Here is a 24,066-nt window from a genome sequence, read left to right as displayed (position 1 = left end):
CAGCAGTTGGGTAGGTATATAATCAATCAGCACAACAAATAGGCTGACGTAGTTCCTAGAGCGCCGGAAATCAGAGGATGTGGTAGTTCGGTGAAGCCTTATTTATACAGTCAATGGGTGAAGCTCAAGTATATTACAGACATGTTAACAGAAAGGTTATTCAGACTCGGTGCTAATGGAGCTCAACGACTGTTGTCGTTTTTGTTGTCGACCCTGGCAGAGAATTAAATTCGTTGCTGTGGGTTGTCTAGCGTGGCTAGGCTAGTTGTTTCCGGTTGTTTCTGTCAGAATCGTCGCACCTCTGTCATCACTTAGTTACGCCCGTCTTCTGACTCTACACTTCATGGTGATTCGTCGGCCAGTTTTAGGAGCATCCAACCTTGAGGCTTACCGAGGGTAACTAGACCCACCCTGGCAGAGAATTAAATTCGTTGCTGTGGGTTGTCTAGCGCGGCTAGGCTAGGTAAATCTGCCAAGTCAGGATGCTATTGATGGTGAAACTTTCAGGCTTTATCACTCTGAATCGGTGCTTGGTAGTGTCACAAACCCTGTCCTTTGTTTAGAGATGGCTGTTTATAACTTGTGGCTTTGGTTTGTGACACATTGCAATGTCTCCCCCAGACCAGTCAGGTACTGGAGTCACTCTCCTCTGGACTGTGTGTGGTGAACTCGGGGTCTTTTGTTTACGCCGCCTGTCTTTCCTGGAAGTACGTTGGGAATCAAAATTTTGAATTGTTTCCTCAGTTAATAAAGTGCGGCGTCATCAGTCAACAATAAATTAGTGAAAAACAGACATGATTTGGGCCACAAATCTGTCATATATGTCGCTGTGATATTTAAACATTGTCCTGGTCAATCCAAGTTTGTCTTTGACACATGAACTCTGGTCGGAGGTCATTAAGCATCACTGAAGCTTTTGTCATGGTGCCCGTTTGTTAGGTGCAGACAGAAAAGGCCTTTGTGATATCGGAATTATGCCATGTGTACTCTCTACATTTACATCTAACACTACATTCACCCTCTAATGTTATATTTACCCTCTAATGCTGCATTTACCCTCTAATACTACATTTACCCTCTCATGCTACATTTACCCTCTAATGCTGCATTTACCCTCTAACTCTACATTTACCCTCTTATACTACATTTACCCTCTAATACTACATTTACCCTCTAACTTTACATTTACCCTCTAATGCTACATTTACCCTCTAAAGCTGCATTTACCCTCTAACTCTACATTTACCCTCTAAAGCTGCATTTAACCTCTAATGCTACATTTACCCTCGAACACTACATTTACCCTATAACCCGACATTTACCCCGTAATGCTACATTTACCCTCGAACTCTACATTTACCCTCTAATGCTACATTTACCCTCTAAAGCTGCATTTACCCTCTGACTCTACATTTACCCTCTAACACTACATTTACCCTATAATGCTACATTTACCCTATAACACTACATTTGCCCTCTAATGCTGCATTTACCCTCTAACTCTACATTTACCCTCTAACACTACATTTACCCTATAACGCTACATTTACCCTCTAACACTACATTTACCCTCGAACTCTACATTTACCCTCTAATGCTTCATTTACCCTCTAAAGCTGCATTTACCCTCTAACTCTACATTTACCCTCTAATGCTTCATTTACCCTCTAAAGCTGCATTTACCCTCTAACTCTACATTTACCCTCTAACACTACATTTACCCTCTAACACTACATTTACCCTATAACGCTACATTTACCCTCTAAAGCTACATTTACCCTCTAACACTACATTTACCCTCTAACGCTACGTTTACCCTCTAATGTTGCATTTACCCCATAACGCTACATTTACCCTCTAACACTACATTTACCCTCTAATGCTACATTTACCCTCTAAAGCTGCATTTACCCTCTAACACTACATTTACCCTCTAACACTGCATTTAGCCTCTAACACTACATTTACTCTCTAATGCTACATTTACCCTCTAAAGCTGCATTTACCCTCTAACTCTACATTTACCCTCTAACACTACATTTACCCTATAACGCTACATTTACCCTCTAACACTACATTTACCCTCGAACTCTACATTTACCCTCTAATACTACATTTACCCTCTAAAGCTGCATTTACCCTCTAACTCTACATTTACCCTCTAACGCTACATTTACCCTCTAAAGCTGCATTTACCATCTAAGGCTACATTTACCCTCTAACACTACATTTACCATCTAACTCTACATTTACCCTGTAACACTACATTTACCCTGTAACGCTACATTTACCCTGTAATGCTACATTTACCCTGTAATGCTACATTTACCCTCGAACTCTACATTTACCCTCTAATGCTACATTTACCTTGTAAAGCTGCATTTACCCTCTAACTCTACATTTACCCTCTAACACTACATTTACCCTCTAACACTGCATTTACCCTCTAACACTACATTTACTCTCTAATGCTACATTTACCCTCTAAAGCTGCATTTACCCTCTAACACTACATTTACCCTCTAACACTACATTTACCCTATAACGCTACATTTACCTCTAACACTACATTTACCCTCTAACTCTACATTTACCCTCTAATACTACATTTACCCTCTAAAGCTGCATTTACCCTCTAACTCTACATTTACCCTCTAACGCTACATTTACCCTCTAAAGCTGCATTTACCCTCTAATGCTACATTTACCCTCTAACACTACATTTACCATCTAATGCTACATTTACCCTGTAACACTACATTTACCCTGTAACGCTGCATTTACCCTGTAATGCTACATTTACCCTGTAATGCTACATTTACCCTCGAACTCTACATTTACCCTCTAATGCTACATTTACCCTCTAAAGCTGCATTTACCCTCTAACTCTACATTTACCCTCTGACACTACATTTACCCTCTAACTCTACATTTACCCTCTAATGCTACATTTTCCCTCTAACTCTACATTTACCCTCTAACTCTACATTTACCCTCTAACACTACATTTACCCTATAACGCTACATTTACCCTCTAACACTACATTTACCCTCGAACTCTACATTTACCCTCTAATGCTACATTTACCCTCTAAAGCTGCATTTACCCTCTAACACTACATTTACCCTCTGACACTACATTTACCCTCTAACTCTACATTTACCCTCTAATGCTACATTTTCCCTCTAACTCTACATTTACCCTCTAACACTACATTTACCCTATAACGCTACATTTACCCTCTAACACTACATTTACCCTCGAACTCTACATTTACCCTCTAATACTACATTTACCCTCTAAAGCTGCATTTACCCTCTAACTCTACATTTACCCTCTAACGCTACATTTACCCTCTAAAGCTGCATTTACCATCTAAGGCTACATTTACCCTCTAACACTACATTTACCATCTAATGCTACATTTACCCTGTAACACTACATTTACCCTGTAACGCTACATTTACCCTGTAATGCTACATTTACCCTGTAATGCTACATTTACCCTCGAACTCTACATTTACCCTCTAATGCTACATTTACCTTGTAAAGCTGCATTTACCCTCTAACTCTACATTTACCCTCTAACACTACATTTACCCTCTAACACTGCATTTACCCTCTAACACTACATTTACTCTCTAATGCTACATTTACCCTCTAAAGCTGCATTTACCCTCTAACACTACATTTACCCTCTAACACTACATTTACCCTATAACGCTACATTTACCCTCTAACACTACATTTACCCTCGAACTCTACATTTACCCTCTAATACTACATTTACCCTCTAAAGCTGCATTTACCCTCTAACTCTACATTTACCCTCTAACGCTACATTTACCCTCTAAAGCTGCATTTACCCTCTAATGCTACATTTACCCTCTAACACTACATTTACCATCTAATGCTACATTTACCCTGTAACACTACATTTACCCTGTAACGCTACATTTACCCTGTAATGCTACATTTACCCTGTAATGCTACATTTACCCTCGAACTCTACATTTACCCTCTAATGCTACATTTACCCTCTAAAGCTGCATTTACCCTCTAACTCTACATTTACCCTCTGACACTACATTTACCCTCTAACTCTACATTTACCCTCTAATGCTACATTTTCCCTCTAACTCTACATTTACCCTCTAACTCTACATTTACCCTCTAACACTACATTTACCCTATAACGCTACATTTACCCTCTAACACTACATTTACCCTCGAACTCTACATTTACCCTCTAATGCTACATTTACCCTCTAAAGCTGCATTTACCCTCAAACACTACATTTACCCTCTGACACTACATTTACCCTCTAACTCTACATTTACCCTCTAATGCTACATTTTCCCTCTAACTCTACATTTACCCTCTAACTCTACATTTACCCTCTAACACTACATTTACCCTATAACGCTACATTTACCCTCTAACACTACATTTACCCTCGAACTCTACATTTACCCTCTAATGCTACATTTACCCTCTAAAGCTGCATTTACCCTCTAACGCTACATTTACCCTCTGACACTACATTTACCCTCTAACTCTACATTTACCCTCTAATGCTACATTTACCCTCTAAAGCTGCATTTACCCTCTAACACTACATTTACCCTCTGACACTACATTAACCCTCTAACTCTACATTTACCCTCTAATGCTACATTTTCCCTCTAACTCTACATTTACCCTCTAATGCTACATTTACCCTCTAACGCTACATTTACCCTCTAACGCTGCATTTACCCTCTAACGCTGCATTTACCCTCTAACACTACATCTACCCTCTAACACTACATTTACCCTCTAACGCTACATTTACCCTCTAACGCTGCATTTACCCTCTAACGCTGCATTTACCCTCTAACACTACATCTACCCTCTAACACTACATCTACCCTCTAACTCTACATTTTCCCTCTAACACTACATTTACCCTCTAACGCTGCATTTACCCTCTAACACTACATCTACCCTCTAACACTACATTTACCCTCTAACACTACATTTACCCTCTAACGCTGCATTTACCCTCTAACGCTGCATTTACCCTCTAACACTACATCTACCCTCTAACACTACATCTACCCTCTAACTCTACATTTTCCCTCTAATACTACATTTACCATCTAAAGCTACATTTACCTTTCATATTGGGTACATTTTAATAGGTTTTAGTGTACTTGAAGTGTTTATTATCGATGGAAAAGCTATCAGACTGGGTCTTGGTATTGGCAGATTCTAAATATTAAATGACTCGGATCTGAGACAATAAAAAAAAAAAAACAAGTTTACATTCCTGGCGTCACATCTGCTGGCAGAGCTGCTTATTTAGAAAAACCCTGAACACTTAGCAGCTGTTTCCTCTCAACAGTTGGCTGCAAACTGAATCCCGCTAGAGATGAACCTCTCGTTCAAAGTAGTCGCGTTCAGCATGGTGAAACATCTTTCTACAGATAATACTACAGAGGCTCAAAACTGGATTAAATATGGTCCAAAGTGACCAAAAAAGTGCCCATAATTACTCAAATTCTGTGCTTCAATAAGGTGGTCATGATGTTTACATTTTGTCAACACAAGGGTTTAAATTCCATTACAGTGTTTGAAGTGAGCGTTGTAATGCAACGTCCCTTAATCTGCAGGTACAGCGTTGAAGTGTTCTTGCATAAATGCCGTTGTTCTCGTCGTCTCTCAGGAAACTCGACGGTTTGAGGACAAGCAGCTCCGTCGACCCGATGCCTCAACACGCCGATTTAGAATCAGAAGCCTCCACCTTTGCAGAACGCTCAACCGAAACCAGCACCGAGGACGATAAGCGTTTCCGTCCCACCAGCACCTCGTCTTAATAAACACGTCAGTCACTTTTATCCTGCTTCACCTGCAACTACAGATCATAGAATCTGTAGACAACTGCTGCTCTGCATTGCAATATTTACACATCAGTTTTTAAATATTAGAAATGTTCTGTTTGCTAAATGATTAGGTTTATTTCACAAAGGTTTTACTTACAAAAAATTCTCAGATCCCAAACTTAAGTCATAAATCTGAACAAAACCCAAACATATTTTATTTATAGTGAATAAAACACTCGAAAGCGGGACAATTCTTACATTTCCAACACTTAAACCAGAGAATATTCTGCATTTTTGCTTGATAAATGACATTACTTGGTTGTTAAATTAGTTGAATATCATATTTTTAAAGCACTTTTACTTTTCAGGCCGACTTAACATTGACAAGAATGATAGTTTTCTGTGTATAGAGCGCATCTAGAATCTCAAAGTTGGATTATTGGAGCTCATGCGAGGACAAGACAGCAGTTATACTTTGCTTTCTTGTCCTTAGTGTCTGCTCATAAAGAGGACACTAAATCCCAGAAAACAAACACAGAACAGTTAGCAGTGAAATATTTACAGCCAAGGCCAGATTATAAAGCAACATTAGGAATGCTACAAGGGAAACAGTTGCATAACACTTCTGGCAGCTGGACGAAGGCTGCCGTCCAGGCTGAATAAATATTCAGCCTGGACGGCTGAACTTCCTTTTACTTTAACTCCATACTGCAGCTGTTTCTTGCAGTCTGTGTACAGCTGGAGCATGCTTCTTTGTCGTAATATTCGGATGTGTTTCTGTTTCACTTTGGCCAAAATTACTCTGAAAATGTTGAAAATGTCTCATAATTTGTCTAAAATAACAAACAAAGTTGTCCAAAATACCTTAAACATATCCAGATTTTCTCTAAACCTTCCCAAAATGACAATTAATGATGCAAAAGTGACCCAAAAAGACTCAAACTGTGACCAAAATGATATAAACCTGTCCAGATTTATTGGAAACCAGTTAAACATAACTAAAATGACTGAAAACTTTTACAATAAAGCCTTTGAGTTCTGGTGAAAAGTGCAACCAAAACCATTTTACATCCATCCAGGTGTCACGATCTAAACACAAAATCTGCTTTTTGTTCATTTTCTCTGCTGCAAAGACGCGAAATGATCAAAACTTCACACTGGACGACACAAAACAAGGACAACGAGACACAAAATGACTAAATCTAGACACAAAGCACAAAAAGGGAAACACAAAACAAGAAAACTGAGACACCAAACACCAAAAACCAAAGATAAGACAGAAAACAGGAACAGATGCAAAATGACAAAAACAACAAACAGAATGAGAAAAAAATGTCCCAGAGACACAGAAGAACAAAAAAAACTGATGCAAAATGACAAACAAATCAGTTTTACATCCACCCAGGTGTCCCAATCTAAACACTAAGTCTGTTTTTTGTTCATTTTCTCTGTCACAAAGAGACTAAAACTGCCCCAAAAACAATCAAAACCTCATACTAAATGACACAAAACAGGAAAAACAGGACACAAAGTGACTAAATCTAGATGGAAAAACAAAAAAGCTCAGACACAAAACACCAAGAACCAGGAAAAGAAAGAGACAAAACAGAAAAAAACAGACGCAAAAAGATAAAAACGGCAAACAAAATGACCGCAATGGGGAATAAAAATGTCCCAAAGACACAAAACTGACAAACATGATAGAAAGGAGACAAAAAATACAAAAAAAGACACAAAACAAGACAAAAACCAGACTGCATATTTTTCTTTTCACTTTAACTCCATACTGCAGCTGTTTTCATTCAGTCTGTGTACAACTCGAACGTACTTCTTTGTCGTAATGTTCCTTAAACTTTGGTCTGTGGTGTGAAATAAGCTGCCGTCTGTCTGCTCATGAGATCCCGTGACCAATGTGACATACACCCCCTGTCAAAAGTATTGAGACACTGTCTCATTCACATAAATGAGAAAGCATTTTGACAGGGGTGTACATGTGCAGAGAGTTGTGGCTGCTTTCTGCAGATCTGACCAGATGTAGGTGGACGTCCTGGTGTTTTTTTGGTCTCATAGCATCTGACAAACCCGATCTTTTTCTGGCATAATATAGATTATAGAAATATGATTAGCCAAGGTGGAACTGTTTAAGCACTGATTGCAATAAAAGTAGGGATCCAAGTGTGGCCAAATTTGAATTTTTCAGTGTGAAAGCAGCCAGTAAACCTGCATCTTCCATCAAGTGAGTCTAACTGTGGAGGAATTAACAGGCCGAAGTTACTTCCTGACAATTTTGTGTTACTTTGGACAAGTTTTAAGTCATTTTAAGTTGTTTCAGACAAGGTTTGGTTCATTTTGGACAATTTAGACTGAGAGTAAAGTGCAGCACGGCTCAGAAACGGTGAACAGAGGAGCAGGTTGTTGGAGATACATTCAGCATGGAGAAACATTTTTCTACTGATGATGAGCAGAGCAGACACAAAACGAATGGAGAGGCTGGACTAAATTTGATTTTTAATAAAGTTTCAGTCAGTTTAAACTCGCTTTAAGATATTTTGGGCCATTCTTACATGGGTTTAGATGAGTTTTGGGTCATTTCGGGAAATTACACTTTTCCTGTCGTGACTTTAAATTAGATTAAACGATGCCCAAAATAACACTTGTCCAAAATCAGCAAAAAATATTGATTTAGACAAATTTTGAGTAATTTTGGACAGGTTTCAGCCAAATTATGGAAATTATGGACATTTTTTGAGTTATTTTGGATGATTCTTGGGTTAATATACAGCACCCTCCATAATTATTGGCACCCCTGGTTAAGATGTGTTCTTTAGCTTTTAATCCATTCATTTTGTTTTCTAAATAAGATAGGACCACAATGAAAAAAAGAGCAAAATCCAATCTTTAATTCAAGTGCATTTATTCAGTGGGGGGGAAAAAAATCACACCTAAAGAAATAATTCTTTTACATCAAATCATGTGTGCCACAATTATTAGCACCCCTGATGTTAATATTTTGTACAACCCCCTTTTGCCAACAAGACAGCACCTTTGGTGTGCTGATGTTATGTATGTTTTAAGTAGACAATTTTTCCTATTTTTGTATACTTGAATGATAACGATGAAAAGAGTCCTTTATTTTCTATTTCAGCAGAAATATTAGTTGAAGTAAAAATCTGTCTACTTAAAACATACATAATAACATAAGGAGTCGGCACACCAAATTTAGTCTTGATAGCTATTTTCCTTCTGAAGATATTTGTTCCACAAGATTTTTTGTATCTCGCCAAATCTGTTGCTACCATGGAAACTATAAAATGTGGCAGACTTTAGCTAAATGTACAATGCTTCTACTAAATCTATCTTTCTTTGTGCCAAGTTTCGTGTTGATTGGTTGCATTGTTTAGACATAACAAAATAAGTTGTTTAATAAATTAGGGCAGACTACCACCTTAAGGCTTTCAGCACATCTTAACCAGTGGTGCCAATAATTGTGGAGGGCGCTGCAAGTATTTTTTGTCACTTTGGACAGGTTTCAAATTATTTTTGGACAATTTTAAATTAGACTTTAGACTACAGATAAAAATGAAAGCTACTTGATGAATAAAACAAAGTCAGCATGAAACGGTGAACAGAGGAGCAGGTTGTTGGAGATACATTCAGCATGATGAAACATCTTTCTACTGATGATGAGTAGATTCAGCTGCTGCAGCCTTTTTCAAGCCTCAAATGTTTTCAGAAATACTTTTTGCTGAAGTTTGTGGAACAAAGTTTGTGGCCGAGCCGCTGTGTTTATCCGACATGCCTGCCGGACCGTCAAGCTGAAAACGCTCTCATGTGACCACGTAGCGACCCTCTGTTCCTCGAGCGCGGTCATGTGACTATGTTGTGGTTGGCTCGTGATCATCCGCGATCTGTGTGTTGTTTTTTTTTGTTTTTTTTTTCAGATGTGGTGCATTGACGTGCGGGAAATTCGCATGTAGTGGACACGCAGCTTCAGACAAGTAGGGCTGGCCTGAATAGTGATTTCTGACCTCCGAATATTCGGGCCCTATTAAAGACGAATATCCGAAAATTCGTTCCGCCCCGTAACGTCCGGGGTTTGGGGGCGGAGACGGTCCGAATATTGGGATCCATTCGTCTGATCTCCCGGGTCCAAATTTTGCCTTCGTTTTGTCATCAGTTAAACTGAAGAATTCCCAAACAGCGGAGGTCTTCAGCATCTTGTCTTGTGTTTATGCAACGAAGTGAAGCGTGACGTCAGAGTCGGCAGCCACCCGGCCATTCGGGTGGTGGGAACAAACACGAATGGATGAGCCGAAGTGGGACACTGAGAGGACTGAAGAGAGTAGACAGGAGTACAGGGAGATGCAGCGTAAGGTGAAAGTAGAGGTGGCAAAGGCCAAACAAGGGGCTTACGATGACTTGTATGCTAGGTTGGACAGTAAGGAGGGAGAGACTGATCTGTACAGGTTGGCAAGGCAGAGAGACAGAGATGGGAAGGACGTGCAGCAGGTTAGGGTGATAAAGGATAAGGATGGAAGTGTGTTGACAGGTGCCAATAGTGTGACGGGAAGATGGAAAGAGTACTTTGAAGAGTTGATGAATGAGGAAAATGAGAGAGAACAAAGAGTAGAAGAGGTGACTGTTGTGGACCAGGAAGTAGCAAAGATTAGTCAGGATGAAGTGAGGAGGGCATTGAAGAGGATGAAGAGTGGAAAGGCACTTGGTCCTGATGATATACCTGTGGAGGTATGGAAGTGTCTCTGAGAGGTAGCAGTAGAGTTTCTGACTGGGTTGTTCAACAGGATCTTAGATAGTGAGAAGATGCCCGAGGAATGGAGGAGAAGTGTGCTGGTACCCATCTTTAAGAACAAGGGAGATGTGCAGAGTTGTGGCAACTACAGAGGAATAAAGCTGATGAGCCACACGATGAAGCTATGGGGAAGAGCAGTTGAAGCTAGACTAAGGGCAGAGGTGAACATCTGTGAGCAGCAGTATGGTTTCATGCCAAGAAAGAGTACAACAGATGCAATATTTGCTTTGAGGATGTTGATAGAGAAGTACAGAGAAGGTCAGAAGGAGCTGCATTGTGTCTTTGTAGATCTGGAGAAAGCTTCTGACAGGGTGCCCAGAGAGGAACTGTGGTTTTGTATGAGGAAGTCTGGAGTGGCAGAGAAGTATGTTAGAGTGGTGCAGGACATGTATGAGGACTGTAAGACAGTGGTGAGGTGTGCTGTAGGTGTGACAGAGGAGTTCAAGGTGGAGGTGGGAGTACATCAGGGATCAGCTCTGAGCCCCTTCTTGTTTGCTATGGTGATGGACAGGATGACAGACGAGGTTAGACAGGAGTCTCCATGGACTATGATGTTTGCAGATGACATTGTGATCTGTAGTGAGAGCAGGGAACAGGTGGAGGAGAAGCTAGAGGCGTGGAGGTTTGCCCTGGAAAGGAGAGGAATGAAGGTTAGCCGCAGCAAGACGGAGTATCTGTGTGTGAATGAGAGGGACCCAAGTGGAAGAGTGAGGTTACAGGGAGAAGAGATCAAGAAGGTGGAGGATTTTAAGTACTTAGGGTCATGTCCAGAGGAGAGAGAGTGAATATATTGGTAGAAGGATGCTGAGTTTCCCACTGCCAGGCAGGAGGCCTAGAGGAAGACCAAAAAGGAGGTTAATGGATGTGGTTAAAGAGGACATGAAGGTAGGTGGTGTGAGAGAAGAGGATGCAGAAGACAAGGTTAGATGGAGGCAATTGATTCACTGTGACGACCCCTGAAGGGAAAAGCCGAAAGGAAAAGAAGAAGAAGAAGGAGGAGGGGGTGATCACATAGACATGTGTGTATATGTTTATGTGATCACATGACGGGATGAGCCGATGTGGGCCGAAGGTGGAGGGCAGACAGTAACGCCGCATATTCTTTCCGCCCGGTAACGTCCGAATATTCAGATACGAAAAATTAATATCTGGATACCGCCGTAGCGAACGAATATTCGGATATTCAGATATTCGGGATATTCAGGTCCAGCCCTACAGAGAAGAAAAGACAAAAACAAGTGAAATGACAACAAATGAGACAAACAAAACAAGAGACAAGAAAGTTACAGAACAAAACTTATATAATTTGACAAATCACATTGATCCGACAAGTTTTGCTTAAAAAAATGCTCTGATTCTGAGGTGGTCAAGAGGTAAATTTTTTTAAGTTTGGTTGAGTTTCTTTCAAATGAGCTGTAATCAGCGCTAATCAGCGCTAATCAACGCTAATCAGCGTTAACAAACACCAAACCACACCCAGACTCAGAAAAGCTGAGGTCATGCAGGGCTGACAGAAAGGCGGCGTTTACAAAACGTCTGAGGCCAAAGCTCCGACCGCCCAACCGCAACGTTCACTCACTTTGAACTGTCAGCGTGGTTTAGAAAGCAGTGAGGAGAGGCGGAGTCAGACCGAGGATAACAGGCTCTGCAGGACAGGAGCAGAACCAGAGGAAGCATCTGCAGCCTTGGACTCTCTGCAACCATGGAGCTCTACCTGGACCTCATGTCGCCGCCCTGCCGCTTCGTCTACCTGTTTGCCAAGAAGCTCAACATCCCGTTCGAGTTCAAGCTGGTCGAGATCGCGTCAGGTAATCCCTCTTTCTCAATCCCACTAGAAGCAGCTGGATCTCTGTTTTTGGAGGCTAAAAGAGAACCCCAGCTGCTTTCTATTGAAGCTGTATGACTGAGAATCGACACAGGCATGTTTTAAAACTGCAATTTATGGGTTTTTTTTTTGTTTTATCTCAAAGCAATACTTGAACCTCAATTATGTTCTATGTGTGCAACTTGGTGACATTAAGCACATTTTCTTGATTTTTAAGACACCTATGAATCTTTATTTTGTGTGTTTTCCTCAGGGCAGCAGTTCAGCGAGGAATTTGGAAAAGTCAGCATTGTGAGGAAAATTCCTGTAATGAAAGATGGAAACTTCATCCTGACAGAAAGGTACAGTAGAAACCGACTAACCTACCACAAACCTGTTTAAAAGGACTCAGAACTTTTGCATAAAGCATTTGAGTTCTGGTAGAAACAGCAGCCGGATCAGTTTTACATCTGTCCAGATATCACAATCTAAACATTAAATCTGTTTTTGTTCATTTTCTCCACGAAAGAGGCTAAAACTGGCCCAAAGACATGCAAAACAATCGAAACGTCACACGAAGTGACCCAAAACAAGACACAAAATAACAAAAACTATAAAACGAGACACAAAACAGAAAAAGAGATGCAAAATGACAAAAAGGATAAACAAAATGACCACAATGGTGAATAAAACATCCGAAAGACACAAAAATGACGAAAAATGATGAAATGGGGGTTCCAAAAACAGACACAAAAACAAGAAATCACAAAATGACCCAACAAATTAGTTTTACATTCATCCACGTGTCACGATCTAAACACTAAATCCTGTTTTTTGTCTTTTTCTAAAACGCAAAGATGCCAAAACTGTCCCAAAGACAAGCAAGATGATCGAAACTTCGCACCAAGACACAAAATAAGAAAAACAAGACGCAAAATGAGACAAACGGCACGAAACAAAACAGACAAAATATTACAAAAATGAGACACAAAATGACAAAAGAACAATCTAATATTTGACTTTATGATCAAAACAACTTGCCATGGTATAGAAATTATTTTAGATTTATAGGTTTATAATCTGCAGTTAATGTCATCTCTGTAATTTTTACACTTTGAGGGCCAGACTGGACCCTCTGGAGGGCCAGTTTTCAATCAATCAATCAATCAGAGTTTATTTGTATAGGACTTTTCATACAAAAGTAGCACAAAGTGCTTAAGTTAAAAACAAACAATAAAAAACAATAAAAAGACAATGGCCCACATCCCTCCCAAACCCTGCCCCACAACATACTTCCTAAGAACACACAGACATACACACACAGACAGTCAGACACACACGCACACGCACACTATTGTAAAAGAAATAATAGTGTCTATTGGCTGAGAGCAGAAGCACCAGAAAGAGGAAACACCATCAATGAGAGCCGCCCGCACCCGGGGCAGCAGCAGGCCCCGTCAGGGCCAACAGGCCAGATAGCTCCAGGGCCATTAGGCCCAGGCCCTGCCAAAGCCCCAGATGCAGACGGCTCCCCACTGAGGAAACACTGGAATCTAAAATAGGCGTGTTAAAAATAACACGTAAAAACTAAAAATTGAAGAATAAAATAGCTACTAAAAGATGGAGAATAGTAAAATAGTAAATAAATAGTAAAATAAATGGTAAAATAGATAGTAAAATAAATACTAAAATAGTGAAATAATAATATAGTATACAAAATAATAAAATAAATATAGAAATAAAAGCAAAACCAGGGAATAAACAGTATAAATCAAGGCCTTAAGATAAAATAAAAGCATTATGTAAAAGCCAGTTTAAAAAGGTGAGTCTTGAGCCTGCGTTTAAAAGTCTCTACGTTCTCTACGGCCCTCAGGTCCTCTGGCAGGCTGTTCCACAGGCGAGGGCCATAATGTTGAAAAGCTGCCTCGCCATGTGTCACTGTATTCACCTTGGGAATTGTTAAAAGGCCAGTGCCAGAGGACCTGAGGGTCCGTGAGGGTTCATAAGGTAAAAGTAGATCAGATAAATATGAAGGCCCAAGACCATTAATACATTTAAAAACTGTTAGAATAATTTTAAAATCTACCCTGAAGCACACAGGGAGCCAATGCAGTGATTTTAAAACTGGTGTAATGTGGTCCCACTTTCTGGTTCTGCAATAATTGGAGGTGAGAAATAGTTTTTTTTGGGAAGACCAGAAAGCAGGGCATTACAGTAGTCCATTCTACCAGAAATAAAAGCATGCATTAACATCTCTGTGTTTGCAAGAGAGAGAAATGGGCGGACTCTGGCTATATTCTTTAAATGGTAAAAACCTGTTTTAGTTACTTGTTTAAGATGAGGTATAAAATTAAGCTCAGAGTCAAAAATGACGCCCAGATTTTTTACAGAACCAGCAGGTTTAAAAGATAGCGAAGACAGTTTTAATAAAAGTTTCTCTCTCTTGGCCTCAGGGCCGATAACTAAAACCTCAGTCTTGTCCTGGTTGAGCTGCAAGAAATTCTCTGCCATCCAAGATTTGATGTCTAAAATACAGTTAAAAAGGGCATCGACTGGCCCTGTGTCATCAGGAGACACGGCAATGTAAAGTTGAGTGTCATCAGCGTAACTGTGAAAACTGATTCCGTGTCTCCTGATGACATCTCCAAGTGGAGCATGTATAAGTTAAAAAGAATGGGACCTAAAATTGAGCCTTGAGGCACTCCATATTTCATTTTGTGGACATCTGATGAGCATGTATCCAAACTTACCAGAAAACTTCTGTCAGAGAGATAGGAGTAAAACCATTTTAAAACAGTCCCAGAGAGGCCGACCAGGTGTTTAAGTCTAGATAAAAGAGTTGGGTGATCTACTGTGTCAAAGGCTGCACTTAAGTCCAGTAGCACCAGAACAGAAAGTTTATGGGAGTCTAAATTACTCCTGAGGTCGTTAACAATTTTTAACAGAGCCGTCTCTGTGCTGTGGTTTGTCCTAAAACCTGACTGAATTTTTTCTAAAATATTGTGTCTTTTTAAAAAAGCATTCAGCTGAGTAAAAACAATTTTCTCTAAAACTTTGCTTAAAAATGGTAAGTTGGATACTGGTCTGTAATTATTAAAAATAGCAGGATCCAGATTAGTCTTCTTCAGAAGGGGCCTCACCACTGCTGTTTTAAAAGCAGCAGGGAAGACCCCTGTCTGAAGGGAGCAATTCATGATGTTTAAAAGCTCGTCTTCAAGATGCCCACAATATGTCTTAAAAAATGAAGTGGGGATGGGATCTAAAAGACAGGTTGTTGGGTTCATTTGGGATAAAATTCCACCAAATGTGCTTGCATCAACCAGGTCAAAACTGTCCAGTGTTTCCTCAGTTGAAGACAGAGTCGCAGAGGCAGTAAAAGTAGAGGCAGTTTTCAGATTTGATAAAATGCTAGATCTAATCGACTCTGTCTTCCTTCCGAAGTGGACTGCAAATTCCTCACAGAGTGTGTTACTTATGAAGCCCTTATAATTATTGGAAGTGGGGTTAAGTAGTTTGTCGATGGTTGAGAAAAGAAATTTGGTATTGTTTTTGTGACTGGCAATCAGTTTTGAGAAGTAGTTGTTTCGGGCTTGCTTAAGTGCACTGTTGTATGTTTTTACTAGATCACGAAATATTTGATAATTTACTGTCAATTTGTTTTTCCTCCATTTTCTCTCCGCTGCTCTGCATTTCCTCTTCAGTGTTTTTGTTTCCTCAGTCCTCCATGGTGGTATGTTTTTTATATGTATCTGTTTTGTTACAAAGGGAGCAGCTGAGTCCAGGCTTGACTTGAGTTTACAGTTAAAATAGTCAACAATAAAATCGCAGGGAGCTGGTAGAAAAGCCGGAGGATATTTCTCTAAAATGTCTAAAAAATTTGCAGCCACTTCAGAAGTCAAATAGTGCTTCCTCACAGTTCTCACAGGGGCCTCCTGTTGGATAAAACCAGTGACTCCAAAAAACACACAGAAATGGTCGGACACAGCCAAGTCAACAACAGAGGACACACTGATGGACAGAGGACCGTGACTAATGACCAGGTCCAGAGTGTGTCCCCTGTTGTGAGTCGGCTGTGTGACGTGTTGTCTAAAATCCAAGCAATTAAGAACATCAATAAAATCTTTAGATATAGGATCTGACAGCTTATCTACATGTAAGTTAAAATCACCAGTAATAATGATCCTGTCATACGTGCTGTGAATTATTGTTAAAAACTCAGAGAATTCATTGCTAAAAGCAGCACATTGTTTTGGTGGTCTGTATATTGTGATGCAAAAAATTGAGGGATTGTTAAAAGTAAAGGCATGGTATTCGAAAGTGGTGTACTGATCAAATAAAATTTCTTTAACTGAGAATAAACCAGAAATGATTGATGCAGTGCCACCACCTCTCCTACCATGCCTTAATGAAAACACAGAGTTAAAATTTGGTGGGGAGGCCTCTGCGAGAACTGCTGATGCATCTGCCCCCAGCCAAGTTTCAGTTAAAAACAAGAAGTCAACATGGTTATCTAAAATCAACTCATTAATAATAAAAGTTTTACTGGAAAGAGAGCGTGAATTTAAAAGTGCCATGTTTATGGTTACTGCTGTCTTTTGATCTGTGATGGGTGGTGGGAAGGCGAGATTGTCCTTGTTTATAGTTCTGATGCTGCGACAACTGGGTCTGATACTATTTCTGTTTGTGATGATGACGGGAATCGATGAGTAGAGAGTGTCAGCGGTGAGACTGCAGGTGGAGCCAGTTGTGTTGTGAGTGGTGGTGACAGTACCTGGGTCGTGTGGCGTCTGGAGTCAGGAACGTGAAGAAGAAGGTGGTAGTGACGTGAGTGATAATGATCCGAGCTGAACAGGTGGATGGTGATTGACCATGTGGTTATTGAGGGAGAAGTGAATGTTGGAGGAGAGCAGCCAGGCGCCACGGGGATTCAAGTGGAGGCCATCCTGTCTAAAAGCGTCCCTGCGCTCCCATAAAAGATTAAAATTGTCAATAAAAAACACACCGTGCTGGCGACAGGCGGTGGAGAGCCAGGTGTGGAGGCTCAGGAGCCTGGAGAAGCGGCCGAACCCGCGGCCGACAGTCGGCACAGGACCAGAGATGAAAGTGAGTACATCAAATTGTTTTAGGGCCTGAAAGAGCCGGGTGAAATCATTTTTAAGGATTTCTGATTGTCGTTTCTTTGTATCGTTTGCGCCCACGTGAACGACCACGGCTTTGATAGAGGGGTGTGCCTCCAGTACTTCGCGGACCTTGGTGGCGATGTCATTCACTGTGGCAGCGGGGTAGCACAGCGTGGTGGAGAGGCGAGACCTCACATGTCTGACGGTGAAGTCTCCGATGATCACCCGACGATGTGGACTCCTGATGGCATCTGGTGGCCTTTCGGCGGTGGCATTTACCGGAGCGGGCTGAGTGGCCATCCCAAGGTCTGGTAAAGTTTCCCCTGGGCTCCTGCTCCTGAGAACCAGAGGGCAGGATGGACCAGACGCAGTCGGGTTTGGCCGCGGGGTGAACACAAAAGCTGCCGGTTTTCGTAGAGTAGAGTGAGCCGCTGCCGAAACTGTGCTCCGGTGCAGTGCCGAGGGGGGAGCAGACCGTCTTCGCCCGGGCGGCCGCAGCGAGTCACGAGACAATGGTGGGAATTCCTCTTCATCCAGGACAGCAAACCTGTTTGACAGGCAGATATCCTGGGCTGGTGGAGGAGGACAGGGTGGTGAGAGCCTCAGTGATCCGCCGCGGCGGTGAACTGGGCGCCATGGGGCCGGCTGCCCCGGAGTAGAGCACCGGAGAGACTTGGGCTCGGCTCCTAGAGGTGCCCACTGGTCCCCGGTGGGCGAGCCGGTCCATGGCACGGTGTCGTCCAGGGGTCCTCCTCCGGCTCCAGGAGCGCTGGATCCCTGCGCTAGCAAAGAGTCAATGAGGCGCTCATCTTCCCCGATCTGATGGAGAAGGGAGACCCTGGTTTCCAGTTCGGCGACTTTTTGACTGAGCCGAAAACAGCCATCGCAGGGGCCAGGTGGAGAGGTGAGTGGTGGCATGCTCCGTTGTCGGTAGGAAGCTTGTTTTGCTTTTGCTAGCGAAAAGTAAGCTCCACGGCTAGTGCTAGCTGGGCCCAACGATGGCTAATGCTAGCCAAGTTGACAGAACCGTCTTTCCTTCTCCGTGCAAACAGTGTAACTTCCTTCCACAGTCTAAAAACATGCTCAGGGTAATTGGTGATTCTAAATTGTCCGTATGTGTGTTTTGGCTCCTGAGCCTCATGTTTGACACCCCCTGATCCACCTTAATGACTGCTGTGATGTGAAACGATTCCTCTGTCCCGTTCGCTGTGTTTTAAACGGTGGTTTCTTCTCGTCTGTTGCAGTGCGGCCATTGTTGAGTACCTGGCTCAGAAACACTCAGCGCCCGACCACTGGTGTCCGGCCGAGCTGCAGCAGCGAGCTCGTCTCACCGAATACTTGTCCTGGCAGCCAACGAACATCGCACTGAACTGTGCAAGGGTCTTCCTGCTCAGGGTTCGTGTCCCGAGTTCACCCCGGAGCTGAAACCTTACACACGTGGACAAAATTGTTGGTACCCCTCAGTTAAAGAAGGAAAAACCCACAATTCTCACTGAAATCACTTGAAACTCACAAAAGTAACAATAAATAAAAATTTATTGAAAATTAGATAATCAAAAACAGTCATTACTTTTGAATTGTTGATTAACATAATTATTTAAAAAAACAAACTAATGAAACAGGCCTGGACAAAAATGATGGTACCTCTATAAAAGATTGAAAACTATTTGACCAGAGTGACATGATTAACTCAGGTGTGTCATTTAATTGACATCACAGGTGTTTCCAAACTCATAATCAGTCAGTCTGCCTATTTAAAGGGAGACAAGTAGTCACCCTGCTGTTTGGTGAAAAGGTGTGTACCACACTGAACATGGACAACAGAAAGCGAAGGAGAGAATTGTCCCAGGACATCCGAAAAAAAATGATAGACAAACATCTTAAAGGTAAAGGCTATAAGACCATCTCTAAACAGCTTGAAGTTCCTGTGACAACAGTGGCTCATATTATTCAGAAGTTCAAGACCCACGGGACAGTAGCCAACCTCCCTGGACGTGGCCGCAAGAGGAAAATTGATGACAAATTGAAGAGACGGATCGTTGGAATTGTATCCAAAGAGCCCAGAGCAACCTCCAAAGAAATTAAAGGTGAACTCCAAGGCCAAGGTACATCAGTGTCAGATCGCACCATTCGTCGTTGTTTGAGCCAAAGTGGACTTCATGGGAGACGACCAAGGAGGACACCACTGCTGAAAAAAACTCATAAAAAAGCGAGACTGGAATTTGCAAAAATGCATGTTGACAAGCCACAAAGCTTCTGGGAGAATGTCCTTTGGACAGATGAGACCAAACTGGAGCTTTTTGGTAAGGCACATCAACTCTATGTTCATAGACTGAAAAACCAAGCATACGAAGAAAAGAACACTGTCCCTACGGTGAAACATGGAGGAGGCTCAGTAATGTTTTGGGGCTGCTTTGCTGCATCTGGCACAGGGTGTCTTGAAAGTGTGCAAGGTACGATGAAATCTGAAGACTATCAAGGCATTCTGGAGAGAAATGTGCTGCCTAGTGTCAGAAAGCTTGGTCTCAGTCGCAGGTCATGGGTCTTCCAACAGGACAACGATCCAAAACACACAGCCAAAAACACCCAAGAATGGCTGAGAGAAAAGCGTTGGACTATTCTAAAGTGGCCTTCTATGAGCCCAGATCTGAATCCCATTGAACATATGTGGAAGGAGCTGAAACATGCCATTTGGAGAAGACACCCATCAAACCTGAGACAACTGGAGCTGTTTGCTCATGAGGAGTGGGCCAAAATACCTGTTGACAGCTGCAGAACGCTCATTGACAAATACAGAAATCGTTTAATTGCAGTGATTGCCTCAAAAGGTTGTGCAACAAAATATTAAGTTATGGGTACCATCATTTTTGTCCAGCCCTATTTCATTAGTTTGTTTTTTTAAATAATTATGTTAATCAACAATTCAAAAGTGATGGCTGATTTTGATTATTTAATTTTCAATAAATTTTTATTTATTGTTACTTTTGTGAGTTTCAAGTGATTTCAGTGAGAATTGTGGGTTTTTCCTTCTTTAACTGAGGGGTACCAACAATTTTGTCCACGTGTGTATGTCTGACTCCTGAACACACTCCACCTCACTCTGTTTATTTGGCCCTGAAGCAATTAGTTGCATAAGTTAAATCATCGCAAGCTATAGACACTGAGGCAGCGTCCCCTCCAGCAATAATTGAGTTTATTTAACAAGACAAACATATGACATAGTTTAGTTTTATAGCTTCATATAATGTAGTAATTTATTCTCTCACTGCATCAATAATCAGTGTTTGATTATTGATGACATCAAACGTAGGTCAAACTAAATTCTCTAACTCGTTCTCACCAACCACACATGCTGACATGAGAATTGAAAGTTTACCCAGAATGCACTCTTTTTGGTAGTTTTCTCCGTCTTTAGTTAGATTTATTCAAAAATTGTTGACAGTTACTTAAACTCGTTCCAAATGACACAAAAGTCATCCTAAAAATCTCATAAAAACTTGTGCAAAACTACCCACTATTGTTCAAAGGGACATGTAAGTCATACAAAATTACTTAAAAATAACTAAGTCCAACTTCTTAAATGATATCAGTATAAACTATGAAACACCCCATAAACTTCATTTGACTGTCTTCAATATTTATGAAAGGACTCAAATATCTTCAAAATGACAAAACTTTCGTCCAAACAGATTCAGACCTTGTCAAAAACATCTTGAAAGTTCTCCAGAATAACTCAGAACTGGTTCTAAACTATTGAAAACTGGTCCAAAAGGACTCAAAACCAGAGAGAATGAACCACTGCTGCAGGGAGAGCTTCTTATCAAAATGTAGGAACAAAATAAGACCTTTAATTTGCTCTAAGTTGGTCTGACCATCTGATCTGGTGTCAATTTTTACCAGAAGTCAGATGTGTTTTTTCCTTCTAAATATCATTTAGACACATGGACTGATGAAGTTCTGAGATCTGGAGTCAATGTCTAAAATGATTCAAAACTTGTCCAAAATACTTTCAATCTTTTTCAGAATGACAAAATCTGTCAAAAATTACTCAAACTCTCTACTAAGCAAGTCAAAATTTATCCCAAAAGACTCAAAAATTACTGAGAAGTACCTTCAGAAAGACTCAAAATGTGCAAATATCTTTGGAAAATATCTTGAAACTTCTCAAAAGGAACTCTAGACTTGTCCAAAATGACCCCAAATGCCTCAACACTCAACTGAAATGACACCAAACGTCTTCAGAATGACTCAAAACTCACCCAAAGCCATTTAAAACTTTGCGAAAATATCTTGAAACTTCTCAAAAATATCTCAAAACCTGTCTTAAACAATTTAAAACTTGTGCAGATAGTCTTGAACCTTGTAGATGACGGTCTCACGAGACCATCACCTGCTTCTTCTGGTACCAAATAGTCTTTCTCTGTTGTCAGGCTTTTTATCCCGTGGTCACGGACACCGAGGTCCCAAAGGACAAGATGGACGAGGTCTTGGCAGATGTGAAGCAGTCGCTGAAGCTGCTGGAGGATAAATTTCTCCAGGACAAGCCGTTCATCATCGGCGACAAAATCTCTGCGGCCGATCTGGTGGCTGTACTGTGGATCATGCAGGTAGTATAGTAATACTACGATCTCTACTGCTACTGGGAAGTAAAACCTCTAGTAGCTGGAGCTACTACTGCTGCACTGGAAAAAGTGCTCCTCTCAAAACAAGACAAAAAACTTATTTCAAGGAACTTTTACCTTGAAATAAGTGAAAATCTGCCAATAGAACGGATGAAAAATGGCTCGGTAAGATTTCTTGAAATAAGATGTGATATTTAGAAGATTGAGATCTTAAAATTAGCTGGGAAAACTTATTTTAAGCTGTATTTTATTTTACCAGGATTGTCAAGCTTAGGGCTCTTAAAATAAGTCAGATATGCTAAAAAAAATTAGTTTTTCATTGAAAAATAGATTTTTGCTTCCATGTAACCTCCTAATTTGAGATGATTAACTTTCCTCTTGTCTTCATTTACAGTCACCAAAAAATATGGTCTGAAACTTGTCTGAAAAAAGTCCAAAAAATCTGCAAAAAAATTCCCCAAATTTCTGAAAATTTGTAAAAACTTCAGGAACAAAATTCCAGTAATTCCTTAAGTTTCCCTTAAATGTTTTTTTTTTAAATCCCCCAAATTTGAAATATGGATCCATCAACATATAAACACTTTCAGGAACTTTCTGGTACCATAGTGTCACCCAAGTTTAAAGTTTTTTAGGTTTTTTTTTTTTTGCAAATTTTTTTCCTTTTTGAGAGCCAATAATTAAAGATTTTGCCCAAAATTTTCAAAAGATTGTCTGTCATAACTTAAAATCAGTTCAAAAATGTGAATGTCCATATTGACACACAGAATGTCCAAATTAGCATTTTTGTGTCAAAACCTTGTCTTGCCAGGAACTTTGTGGGGCTCAAAACCAACCTTATTCCATTTTCAAGGGGTAATAATTAAAGATTTTGCCCAACTTTTTCAAAAGATTGTCTATCATAACTTAAAATCAGTTCAAAATGGCTCCCAAAATGTAAATGTCCACATTGACACACAGAATGTCCAAATTAGCATTTTTGTGTCAAAACCTTGTCTTGCCAGGAACTTTGTGGGGCTCAAAACCAACCTTATTCCATTTTCAAGGGGTAATAATTAAAGATGTATCCTCTGGTGGAGCCATTTAATCATTTCAATCTGCTGGAAACTATTCTTTATGTGTCCTCACCACATTTCAAGGCTGTGGGAGTCTTATACCTGGAGATACTGAACCTTTAAAAATGGCTTCTTAGAGAATTTAACAGGTGGGACCACATATGAAACTGTCAAAATTCATCCAAACGTTTGTGACCCCAGTGACCACATTCATGAAGCTTGAGCAAAATCTGAGATGATTTCTTGAATCCCGTCCAGGGCTCCAGACTAACTTTTTCCCTAAGAGCACAGTGGCCTCTAACTTAAACTTTTAGGAGCACAAGCAGAAAATTTAGGTGCGCACACCAAAATCGACTTGCAAAGTAAATATTCACATTTCCTCTCATTTTGACTATATTACTGATAAATACTTGCACAGTAAATGCAGAAACTGTTTTCAATTCACATTTTATTGTGCAGCACTTGACAAAACATAACAAGAAAAGCACTCAGAGTGCAGTACTCCACCAGGGCTACTCAGTTGATGTATCATTTCCGACATATGAAATCTTTAATAAAAATGACCTTGTGCCGAGTACAGGCATGTGTTATGCATGAACACGTTATGTATTTATACCAAATCACGTGTAAATTACTCTTATCAAGGTCTGCTGATCAATTCATCACTTTTTGCAAGACTTTGTTTTGCTACTGTTAAAATAACCGTTCTATCCAGGCTTTTATTTTGAAGGCGTATTTTTAATGCTACGGGCTTTTATTATGTAACCATTCCAGCGGCACAGGAAGTGCTTC

The 24,066-nt window shown here is 40.6% G+C and overlaps 1 protein-coding gene across 2 annotated transcripts in view; it reads left to right on the top strand.

Moving 5' to 3' along the window:
- Positions 1-12,363: 12,363 nt before the first annotated feature.
- gstt1a (glutathione S-transferase theta 1a) overlaps positions 12,364-24,066 on the top strand; it is a 31,383-nt gene continuing 19,680 nt past the window's right edge. For both annotated transcript variants that reach the window (XM_051950824.1, XM_051950823.1), the window contains exons 1-4: positions 12,364-12,484; positions 12,755-12,842; positions 18,845-18,995; positions 22,031-22,207. In XM_051950824.1, the coding sequence (XP_051806784.1) occupies positions 12,379-12,484; positions 12,755-12,842; positions 18,845-18,995; positions 22,031-22,207 (522 nt within the window). In that variant the 5' untranslated portion in view covers positions 12,364-12,378. The remainder of the gene's footprint in view (positions 12,485-12,754; positions 12,843-18,844; positions 18,996-22,030; positions 22,208-24,066) is intronic.

This window comes from Acanthochromis polyacanthus, chromosome 7, assembly GCF_021347895.1.
Source record: "Acanthochromis polyacanthus isolate Apoly-LR-REF ecotype Palm Island chromosome 7, KAUST_Apoly_ChrSc, whole genome shotgun sequence".
NCBI classification, from domain to species: domain Eukaryota; kingdom Metazoa; phylum Chordata; class Actinopteri; family Pomacentridae; genus Acanthochromis; species Acanthochromis polyacanthus.
This window is presented reverse-complemented; position numbering and strand designations above follow the sequence as displayed.